Source organism: Arvicola amphibius, chromosome 17, assembly GCF_903992535.2.
Source record: "Arvicola amphibius chromosome 17, mArvAmp1.2, whole genome shotgun sequence".
NCBI lineage: Eukaryota > Metazoa > Chordata > Mammalia > Rodentia > Cricetidae > Arvicola > Arvicola amphibius.
In genome coordinates this window covers 38,332,059-38,342,621 of record NC_052063.2, presented here as the reverse complement: position 1 = coordinate 38,342,621, position 10,563 = coordinate 38,332,059, and the positions used below count along the sequence as shown (strand labels likewise).

Below are 10,563 nucleotides of genomic sequence, written 5' to 3'. Positions count from 1 at the left end.
ATCCGCCTGCCTCTGCCTCCCAAGTGCACTACTACTGCCCAGCCCACAAATAATTATTTCTAAGTATTTCCAACCAATATGCCATGAAAATATATGTGACACCAGGTTGGGGGGATTCCTCAGCTGAGAAGCACAGAGACTGAACCTCAGAACCCAATGGTGGCATGTCCCTGTAACCCCAGCACTGCGGGACACCTGGGCTTGCGGACCAGTCACTCTGGCTCAGCTGCTGAGCCAGAGGCCAGAAACACATGCCTCCGGGGAGGTGGATGCTATTCCCAAGGATGGTACCTCAGGCCGTCTCCAGCCTCTGCACACATGCACATACGAAAGGAGAATGCGCTTCCTATTAGATATGGTTGCGGCCTGTCACTTACTGAATGGCAGGAAGTTGAACTGTATTGGAAATCAGTGAGAATGGAAACATAAAACTGCTCCATTCAATCTCATGGATTACTTTAGACTTTAGGCTGCTGACAGCAAAATGAGTTAAATGCTAACTGGCTTTTTTTTTTTTTTTTTTGAGACAGGGTTTCTCTGTGGCTTTTTTGGAACCTGTCCTGGAACTAGCTCTTGTAGACCAGGCTGGCCTCGAACTCACAGAGGTTTGCCTGCCTCTGCCCTGAGTGCTGGGATTAAAGGTGTGCGCCACTACCACCCAGCTTCCTGTCTGACTTTTAATTAAAATTTAGATTTGAAGTATACACTCACATTTATTTAATAAAATTTCAAGCAAAATCTGTTAGGAGAGCTCTTACCTGAATTATTTCTGGAGCGACTTGTAAGGAGGGCAGGTACTCTTGTTGAAGGTACTGCACACATTCAGGGCCCTGCAGGTGAAGAGATTAGGTCAGCACACCACACAAAGGTGGTACAGTATTAGGAAAGAACACAGGCTCCAGATCAGACTTTCCTCATCTGAAACCTGGCTATATGCCAACTTAAACTAACTGCTCTAAGTCCCCAGTTCTCCATCTGAAAAATTAAGTTACTGGATGGATTTGATGACCCATAAAAATATCTGTGCATATCATATCCAGACAATATATTGTGTAATACATAATATACAACAAAGATTGTGTCTACAGCCACAATCTTCTGAGCACTGAAGAACCACAGCAAAGGGCGATACTGTCACTCTGCCAGTGCACAGAACACAGATCATGAGGGCAGGGGAGGCTGAGGTGGCGCCCGGAATAGCGATCATCTTGGCCATGAAAGACTCAAGTTCTAAAAGCAGTGACTCTCCTTTCCCAACACAGTAGGGAGGAGGACCTAGCAGTCAGGAGAGGACAGGAGACCAGGAGAGCTGAGACGAGGAGGGGAAGAGGTTCGGGGTGTCTGAAGCCACTGCTGTCAGGTGACCGTTTCCTAGCACACCCACATGTGAACCTTCTGAAGTCAGCCTTGGTAAACTCAGTGGAGCAAGAGGACCCCGCCAATCTCTGGGTCCTACCCGCTTCCAACTACAACCAAGGAATCCAGGAGACACTTTGAAAATGGCTTCCCCCTAGCGATGTAGTTCTGAGACTGAGCCATTAAAAAAAAAAAAAAAAAAAAAAAACGAACAAATCCAACACTTAGGAAAAGAAGCGCAGTTAATTTCCTGGCTTTTGATAACTTGTGTGTGACCACTTGGAGGCCAGAGGTTGGTGTTGGCTGTCTTCATACACTGCTCTCTGCTTTATTTCTCGAACAGGGTTGCTCATTAAATCTGGAGTTGGCCAATTTGGGAGTAAACTCCAGGGGTGATCCACCTGTCTATACCCCCCACCCCTGCCCCAGCACTGAGGCTACAGATGTGCATAGCCATGCCTGGCTATTCTGTGGGTGCTGAAGACCTAAACACAGGTCCTTGCGCTTGCACAGTGAGCGTCTGATGGCTGAGCCACCTTCCCTGGCCTGCATTTGATAACTGTTAAGGTCTTTAGTAAATTGATGGTTCCAACCTGAAAGTAAATCACTAACAAAACCAGTGGTCCCCAGCTAGCCCTGGGAGGCCGGAGTATGAGGACTCGAGGACTGCCCTGAGTATGGTGCCAGCCTGCCTGCAGAGTGAGACCACCTCTCTCTCTACTGTTCCTTAACTGCTTACTATTACCAGTCCTCCTCCCTTCCTGTCTGCTCCGACTCCTGGCCCTCGACCTCAATGGGCCAGGTCTCAACTTCCTGACCCTCAGAGGAAATCTGTCCGCGTTGGTTCTGAAGGGTTTCTCAGTTGGCGCCTCAGCTTTCCGTTAGTCCTACCCATTCTGCTTATCTCCCATGCACTGACTGCCAGTCCCATACGTCTGTGTTGTTGTGCGCGCGCAAGAGACAGAGAGACAGAGGAAGAGAAGGAGAGAGAAATAATTAACTTCTGATTAAAACACACAAAACAAGGGTGTCTGGAAAAGTAGCTTGTATTCTAGTATTCAAAACCAGAAACAGGTGTCCGGGCATTGGTCTGGGACATCAAAGGGAATAGGCAGGAACCTGGAACCTCTGCGGGTCTGAGTGTGAGTCTGGGACCTCTGAGGGAGTAAGAAGGTCCTCTGTGGGTCCGTGCGCACCCGAGCCTGGGACCTCTGAGGCAGTAGACCAGAGCCAGAAACCTTTCCAGGCCCAACTCCAAACCAGGGACTTCTGCAGGAGGGAATCCAGACTAGGATTTACAGATACTGATCAACAGGGCCACATTTGCTCCAAGGCAAGGAACTCCACCTTGGGCAACAAATTCCACAAGAGAGGCTCTAAACCAGCTACCTAGGCCAGAGGAAACAAGCTCACCAGGAGCAGAAGCCAAGAGCAAATTTAGTCCTGGAAGCCAACCCAGTCCCAGGACACAGGCGGACCAGGACTGAGCCAGCGCCCAGACCCAGACCAGATCCAGAGTCAGCGATCTCCACCAGAACAGGTCCAGCTCCAAGCCAGGGACTTCTGCAGGAGCAGATCCAGACCAGGATTTACAGAAACAGGGCAAAGCCAGCAGCCTAGGCCAAAGTAGGCCTGAGACAGCAAACTGCAAGGGAGCAGAGCAAAGCACAGGAGCGCCGAGCTACCTCCAGGATCAGGAGTAACCAACGGGGTAACTACAACTGTGACACTGAGCTTTGGATTCACCGGCACCTAGAGGATTATTCAACAGAATCTCAGACAGCCCCGACCACACCTATTAGAGGAAAAGATGAGTAGAAAAGGTAAGATCACACACTGCACCACAAAGAGCAACACACCAGTAAAACCTAAAGACCCTACAACAGCAAGACCTGAACAACCAAATATGGATGAACCAGAAGAAATGACCTAAAAAAATAACTTCAAGAGAATGTTTGAAATTCTTAAAGATGAAAAGAGAAATTCCCTTAAAGAAATTGAGGGAAAGACAAAGAACTGGAAGATATCAGCAAATCACTTAAAGAAAACCAAGAAAAAGAACTCAAACATATGAATCTCAAGAGCTTAAGATAAAATACAGGAAATAGACTCATCAGTTAAAGAAAACATTAAATATAACAAAAGCTTAACCCAAAATACCCAGGAAATATGGGACACCATGAAAAGGCCAAATCTTAGAATAATAGGTATAGAAGAAGTTCAACTCAAAGGCACAGAAAATTTATTTAACAAAATCATAGGAGAAAACTTTCCCTACCTAAAGAAAGATATGCCTATGAAGATACAAGACGCTTACAGAACACCGAATAGACTGGATCCAAAAAAGAAGTCCTCTCGCCACAAAACCAGGAAGCAGAACCAAGCAAAAGTGTTTGAATTAGGACTTTTACTAATCTGGATTGAAAGCACTGCTTCAGATCACCATTTTACACTGCTTCTCATCCCTCGTCCTAACTCTCAAGCGTCCAGCAACGTCACTGTCTCCCATTATGACTCTCTGCCCTTACCTTTCACAACAGCTACTGTAGCTGTTGTGAAACTCACAGGTAGCTCTCTCATTTTTAAGTTATTTTTGATTATGTGTATGTGTGTTTTCAGTGACTGAATGATTGTGTGTGTCTAGAGACACTGGATCCCTTGAGCTAGAGGTACAGCCCACTCGAGGGCCTTCCCACGGGTGAAGGGATATGGCACACACTCTGCCTGTTGAAGCTGCCTCTTTTTCTAGGTATTTCTTTGCTGCTGCTTTAGGCAAAGTTCTTTTGGTCCTGATCTTACAAATTCTGACAGACTAACAGTGAGGTCGCCAAAGCCAGCTTAGTTCTAAGCATGTAGTACTCACACTCCCAACAGTTTCCTGCACCTCTCCTACCCAGCTGCCCACACCACAACCACCCGGCCATTCAATTCAACAACACAGCTTCTAACATCTATCCCCATTGCACTTTTAAGCTATTGCTTCTGCCTATATGCATAATTGGGAAGGGTTAAGTCCGATCTTCCACCAGATCCATCACGGACACCTGTTGTCCTCACACGCCATGTTTTGTCCAGAAAGTCAGTCCAACCAACGCACATCTGCCTTAAGACCTAGCAGACAAACTGCACCTCTTTCTATGACTTGCTTACTGTTCAGCTAGGCAGTCTCAGTCCTTTACTATTTTACATACCCATTAAAATGCCCATTTAAACTACTGAACGTTATTTATACATTGTTTTCCCTTGATTCTGAGCTCCACAAATAGCGGGAATTGTAGGGGTGTCTGTGTGTGTTTCCAAACTCTTTGGGGGCCTGCACCCAGCTCCCAAATAAACACACGGAGACCTAGTCTTACTTATAAATGTCTGGCCTTAGCTTGGCTTATTTCTATCCAGCTTTTCTTAAACTACCCCATCTATCTTTTGTGTCTGGGCTTTTACCTTTCTTCACGCTATGTACTTTTCTCTCCTTCTGTGACTGCGTGGCTGCCCCTGGCATCCTTTCTTCACTCTATGTACTTTTCTCTCCTTCTGTGACTGCGTGGCTGGCCCCTGGCATCCTTTCTTCATTCTATGTCCTTTTCTCTCCTTCTGTGACTGCGTGGCTGGCCCCTGGCATCCTTATCTCCTCCTTTTCTCCCTAAAAATGGGCTGTCCTTCTGCTCAGCCCCACTTAGCCCTTGTTACCACTTCTGTCAGTTGCCGCTCAAACTCCTGACCCCAGGTTAATTTTATTTAATCAAACAAATGTACCACATCTTTTCATCACTAACAAAAGCCAGAAACAACTTAACACACCTTTATACAGTTCAATAATATTCCGCAGCAGGGGATTCTTCCTACACCTTTTTCCTTGAAAACAGCAGCCCTCACCCTACCCAGGGCAGCAAAGATGACATGCGTGGTGCGCACGCTGTGGGACTGAGAACCGCCAGCTTTCCACCAGAAGAAAGACTCAAGCTCAGAGAAGCCAAGGCGCTGCTGTCTCGTTCTTTTATGGGGACAGGGAATGGGCTACTCTGCAGCTAACTGCAGCTCAGGAAATGCAGGTCTGTGCTGGGTCAGAGAAGTTGGAAATAGAAATTTTTGAAAAAGAAATAAAAGGTACTTATTTTTAAATGTTGGCAACTAATTCAAGTTATCTGAAAATACCTCAAGTCAGTTATGAGCTATACATAAGATTAGACTGCTGAGAAAGAACTTGGTATTTACAAGTAACAGAAGTCTCTAATCCTATCTGTAAACCCAACACGTGAGAGGCTGAGGCAAAAGAATTGCTTGGGCTACAGTATGAAATCCTGTCTCAACAAACCAATAAAACAGTAAATTAGCAAATAAAAAATAAATCAATTATCCAGGCGTGGTGGCGCATGCCTTTAATCCTAGCATGTGGGAGGCAGAGGCAGGAGGATCTCTGTGAGTTCAAGGCCAACCTGGTGTACAAATCGAGTTCCAGAACAGCCAGGATTGTTACACAGAGAAACCTCATCTTGAACCAAATATATACACATGTTCATATGTACACACAGACACATACATACATACATACATACATATATACATTAAAGGCTAGAGTAGTAACTCAGTTGGCTAAGCACCCCAACACCTACCTCTATTACAGAAAGCCCACGTGCTAGGGATGCTTATAACTCCCATGCTAAGGAGGCAGAAACCATGGTTCCCTGGAATGCCCCGCCAGCTTAGCCCAACAGCCTGAAGTTGATTCTGGCTGGCACAAGCACGTGTGCCCTCCCCCACAGGCACCTCTGGCCTGCACATATACATACAGACCCAGAACAAACGGCACAGACATCTGGCTGTACAAAAGTTGAATGCTGAAATTATCTTGTGACCCCCAAAGTGAAGGCAGGACAGTCACTGCTACTTTCATTCAGGCCTTCCACAGCCACAGCAACCCGTCCTGAGTCCCCTTTCAGGACACACAGCCTGAGTCAGAGCCAAACTGAAAGCAGAGGGGGAGCAAGGACTGTGAGCCTTACCCGTTTGAGATGAATTGTTTTCAGAGTCACAGCACACTCAGAAAGCGCCTGCAAAAAAACAAGCTTCAGATTTAATATGGGCAGTTCTTCATTACAAACCCTCCCACCTCCAAGCTACTGCAGGAAAATCTGCACAGAAGAAAGCAAAACACAAGCCATTGGAGACTGCAGGGAGGACTCGGGGTAGCAGCACTGGCTGCTCTTCCTGAGAACCAGCATGGTTTCATTCTCAGCACCCACATAGTGGCTCACAACCATCTGTGACTCCAGTCCCAGGGGATCTGACTCCCTCTTCTGACCTCTGGAGGCACTAGGCACGCACATGGCATGTAGACATACATGGAAGCAAATATCCATAGACATAAAAAGAAAAAAAATAAAGTGCAGTCCTAATGTAGCATGGCCTTTAATAAGCCAATGAGAAGTGAGGAAACAACTCTCACCTGAAGTGCTCTGATAATGGGATCTGGGACCCATCACACAAAAAGAAAATTGTTTATTAATACTCTTAATCACAGGGGAAGCCTCAGAGTAGGGCATGATGATATATGCATATAGTCCCAGCACTCTGGAGGCAGAGGCATGAGGACTGGCTACATGTTTAAGGGCAGTCTGGTATACACAGTGAGATCCTGGCCAGCTATGGCTACACAGCAAAACCCTGTGCCCAAAATCCAAGTGAGGAGGAAGGAAAAGACAGGGAAAGTGAAGAGGGAAGAGGAGAGGAAGGAGAGAGTGAGAAAGACAAAGAGGAGGGATGACCGACCAAATGTGTGACATCCTTGTTCTGTCTCCAGAACAAATAACTCAATGAATCCTAATGTGAAGTCATTATGTATATATAAAAACAATCTATAAAGACGCACGATGGTGGTGCATGCCTTTAATCCCAGCACTCAGGTGGCTGAGACGGGTGGATCACTTTGAGTTTGAGGCCAGCCTAGTGAAGAGTGAGCTCCAGGGCAGGCTCCAAAGCTACAGAGAAACCCTGTCTTGAAACCCCCCCCCCAAAAGAAATCCACGAAGCAAAATCAACCTGTCATTAGAGAAGCTTCTACAAGATCTGCGCGTGGTAGACGGAGTGAGGTGCTTACCAACACAGTCTGCGCATCAGCCAGGTCAAAGGTCTGCTTCAGAGGGGCCAGGAAACATGCAGGGACAATGTGTTTATAAACAAAGTCAGCAAATCCCACTGGTCCATCTTTGCCTCCTGCCGAGAGAATCCAAATTTTCATCTCGTTTAAAAACAAAGTCAACCAGTCCACGTAAAGGAAAAGAGGCCTTGGGTTTGAGTTCTAGTAAGGGGGTGGAGGGAGGTCAGGATAAGGAAAAGAGGCCTTGGGTTTGAGTCCTAGTAAGGGGGTGGAGGGAGGTCAGGATAAAAATCTCAATAACATGAAAACAAAACTTCATCTCACCCCAGAGCTCCACTAGCTTTGAGAGAATGATAAAACATGTTTTCTGTGCAATCGGATCTGGATACTCAACGGCTCCTTGGATAACGGTAACCAGCACACGTTCTACATTCTCTGCACCTGGAAAAGAGAGACTTTAATTGCAAAAGAAAAACCATAACCTGAAGCACGCATTTCAAAATACACACTACATCAAAATATACACTACATCAAAGCACACTTACAGCACTGATAAGATTTCTTCACCTCTTTTATTAACCAACCACCAAGGATTCCTGCAATATCCTGCTCTGCTGAATTTTATTTATTTATTCATCCATTTATTTATCTTGAACCTTGCTGAATAGACCAGGCTGGCCTCAAACTCACAGATGTCTGCCTGCCTTTGCCACACCAATACTTGGAATTAAAGGCTCTATGTGGTGGTTTGAATGAGAATGGACCCTTAGACTCATATATTTGGAAGCTTGGTCTCCAGCTGGTGGACTGTTTAGGAAGGATTAGGTGCCACTGGTTGGGTTTGAGGCTTTCAAAGCCCCCGGTGTTCTCAGTTAGCTCTCTCTCTCTCTGCTCCCCAGCACCCGCCCGCCCGCTGCTGCGCCCCACCACGGCGGCCACGGACTTCCCTTTATTAAGTTGTCTCTGCATGGTGTCCCGTCACAGCAACAGAGCAGCCCAGTTACCCGTCTTCCCGTGTCAGGAGGAGGGCTCTAGCTGCTGAGGCTGCCCCTCTTCCCGTGTCAGGAGGAGGGCTCTAGCTGCTGAGGCTGCCCCTCTTCCCGTGTCAGGAGAAGGGCTCTAGCTGCTGAGGCTGCCCCGACACTGCACTCCACTGCCCTGCCCAGTCCCCCAGGTGAGCGCAGTAGCAACCGCTATGGCTGGCCAGGAAGACTCAACTGCCAGGCAATTCTGGTTCGTGCTCACTACACTGCTCACTAGCAATTCGAGAGAAACTGAATACAAACTACTTTAAAGGTGCTTTACATGCATGTAACTCATTTCCATTCTTAAAGTGCTGGACAATCGCAGGGCCACCAGACTACACCCTCACAGTTTGGTGTTTACTTCCACTCACGTTGACCACAGGGCGTACGACTGTGACAGGGACTTCAGCAGACACATGAGGTGTGGCGTGCATCCCTACCTTGATTGGCGATCACTTCGCTCATTCCACTGCCAGTGACTGTTTGCAGGAAGGCGAAGTAGCTCCTCCTCAGCATCTGCTTCTCCAGCGCAGCGGACTGGTCGTTGTCTTCTGCGGGTCGCAGCAGCACTTCAAAAATGGCATGAAGCAGGGGCATGAACATCTGCTGTAAAAATGGGGACACCTGAATCTGGAAAAAAGAACATCTGTTACTGCACCCCGGAAGTGATGGAAAACAGTATCGCGAGGCTTCAGAGTGTTAAAGTCTTCCCGTGCTCTCTAGGGAGGATACTTACAACCTAGCAAACTTAAAACAGATACACTACCCAAGGACTCAAGATTAAATTCAACACGCATGGGGCTGAAAAGATGGCCTAGGGGTGAAGAGCACTGGCTGCTCTTCTAGAGAACCTGGATTTCGTTCCATTCTCCAGGCAATGCATGCACATGGTGCACAGCATGTGTTCCGGCCACACATCATACACATAAAAGTGAATCTTACGGAAGTTCAACTTGCTGGACGATGGTGGTGCACACCTTTAATCCCAGCACTCACGAGGCAGAGGCAGGTGGATCTCTGAGTTCAAGGCCAGCCTGGTCTACAGAACAAGTTCCAGGACAGGCTACAAAGTTAACACAGAGAAACCCTGTCTGCAAAACCCAAAAAGTTCAACTTGTATCTTAGAATTTTGGTTGTGGGTCAGCAAGATGGTTCAGTAGGTATAGTTACTTATTGTGAAAGCCTGGTGAACTGCGTTCAGCCCCCAGAAACCATGAAAGGATGGAAAGAAAAAAACTGAGTCCACAATGCTATGCTCTGATCTCCATGCTTTGGCATGCATGTGCATCCATGAAAAATGAAATAAAATAACAAGTGATCATGATCAAAGTTGGCCAAGAAATATTTTAAGATTTAAGTTTCTAAGGGAAAAAATTCTAAGAAAAAATTCAAAGCCTTAGTTTTGTAATTAAACCAACATATGTGACTTCCACTAGTTAAGTTCCTTAACCTGTTGAGGCCCCGGGTTCCTCTCTGTAAAGCAGAATTTTTACCATATAAAAATACATAAAATGAGGAATATAAAGCAACATGCAAAATCATCAGGGCAGAGTTTGAACTCAGAAAGCTTTATGCAAGTGTTGGCCTTTCTCCCTACCCAGATCATTTTATTTTAATTCCTTGGATTACTTCTAGACTTGCTCCAGTGGCATGTGTTCACAGCCAGAACTCAGCACCAGGTTCACCTGCTTTTCTTGGTACTTTCCTCCCACTACAGTGATTAATGTTTTTATTAAAACATCTACTTGGGGGTCGTACAGGTAGCTTAGTGATTAAGCAATCTTGCTGCTTTTGCAAAGGACCTAGGTCCTTTTCCCAGCACCCACACGGAGGCGTGTCAACTCCATGTCCTGTACCTCCAGTTCCAGGTGATCCTTTAGACACCAGTCATGCACATTGTGCACTTACGCAGGCAACACACTCATACACACACAAAAATTACTTTTTTCAACTTAGAAATCTCCCTCGCCTTACCTGTGGGGCAGACAGCAGACTATTCAGAATGTTAAGACACTCCATGACCCAAGTAACCAGATAACTCAGGGTCATTTACAAGGCAAAGGTGGGGCTGAGGGGGGCTTGGCCTGC

At 46.5% G+C, this 10,563-nt stretch overlaps 1 protein-coding gene across 1 annotated transcript in view; it reads right to left on the bottom strand.

The window, feature by feature from the left end:
* The window catches only part of Xpot (exportin for tRNA), a 40,997-nt gene that overhangs the window by 7,078 nt on the left and 23,356 nt on the right, over positions 1-10,563 (bottom strand). Inside the window, exons 19-23 of the mRNA XM_038314448.1 lie at positions 8,916-9,105; positions 7,775-7,891; positions 7,451-7,566; positions 6,357-6,404; positions 759-830 (exon numbers count right to left, since the gene is read on the bottom strand). Coding sequence (XP_038170376.1) covers positions 759-830; positions 6,357-6,404; positions 7,451-7,566; positions 7,775-7,891; positions 8,916-9,105 — 543 coding nt within the window. The remainder of the gene's footprint in view (positions 1-758; positions 831-6,356; positions 6,405-7,450; positions 7,567-7,774; positions 7,892-8,915; positions 9,106-10,563) is intronic.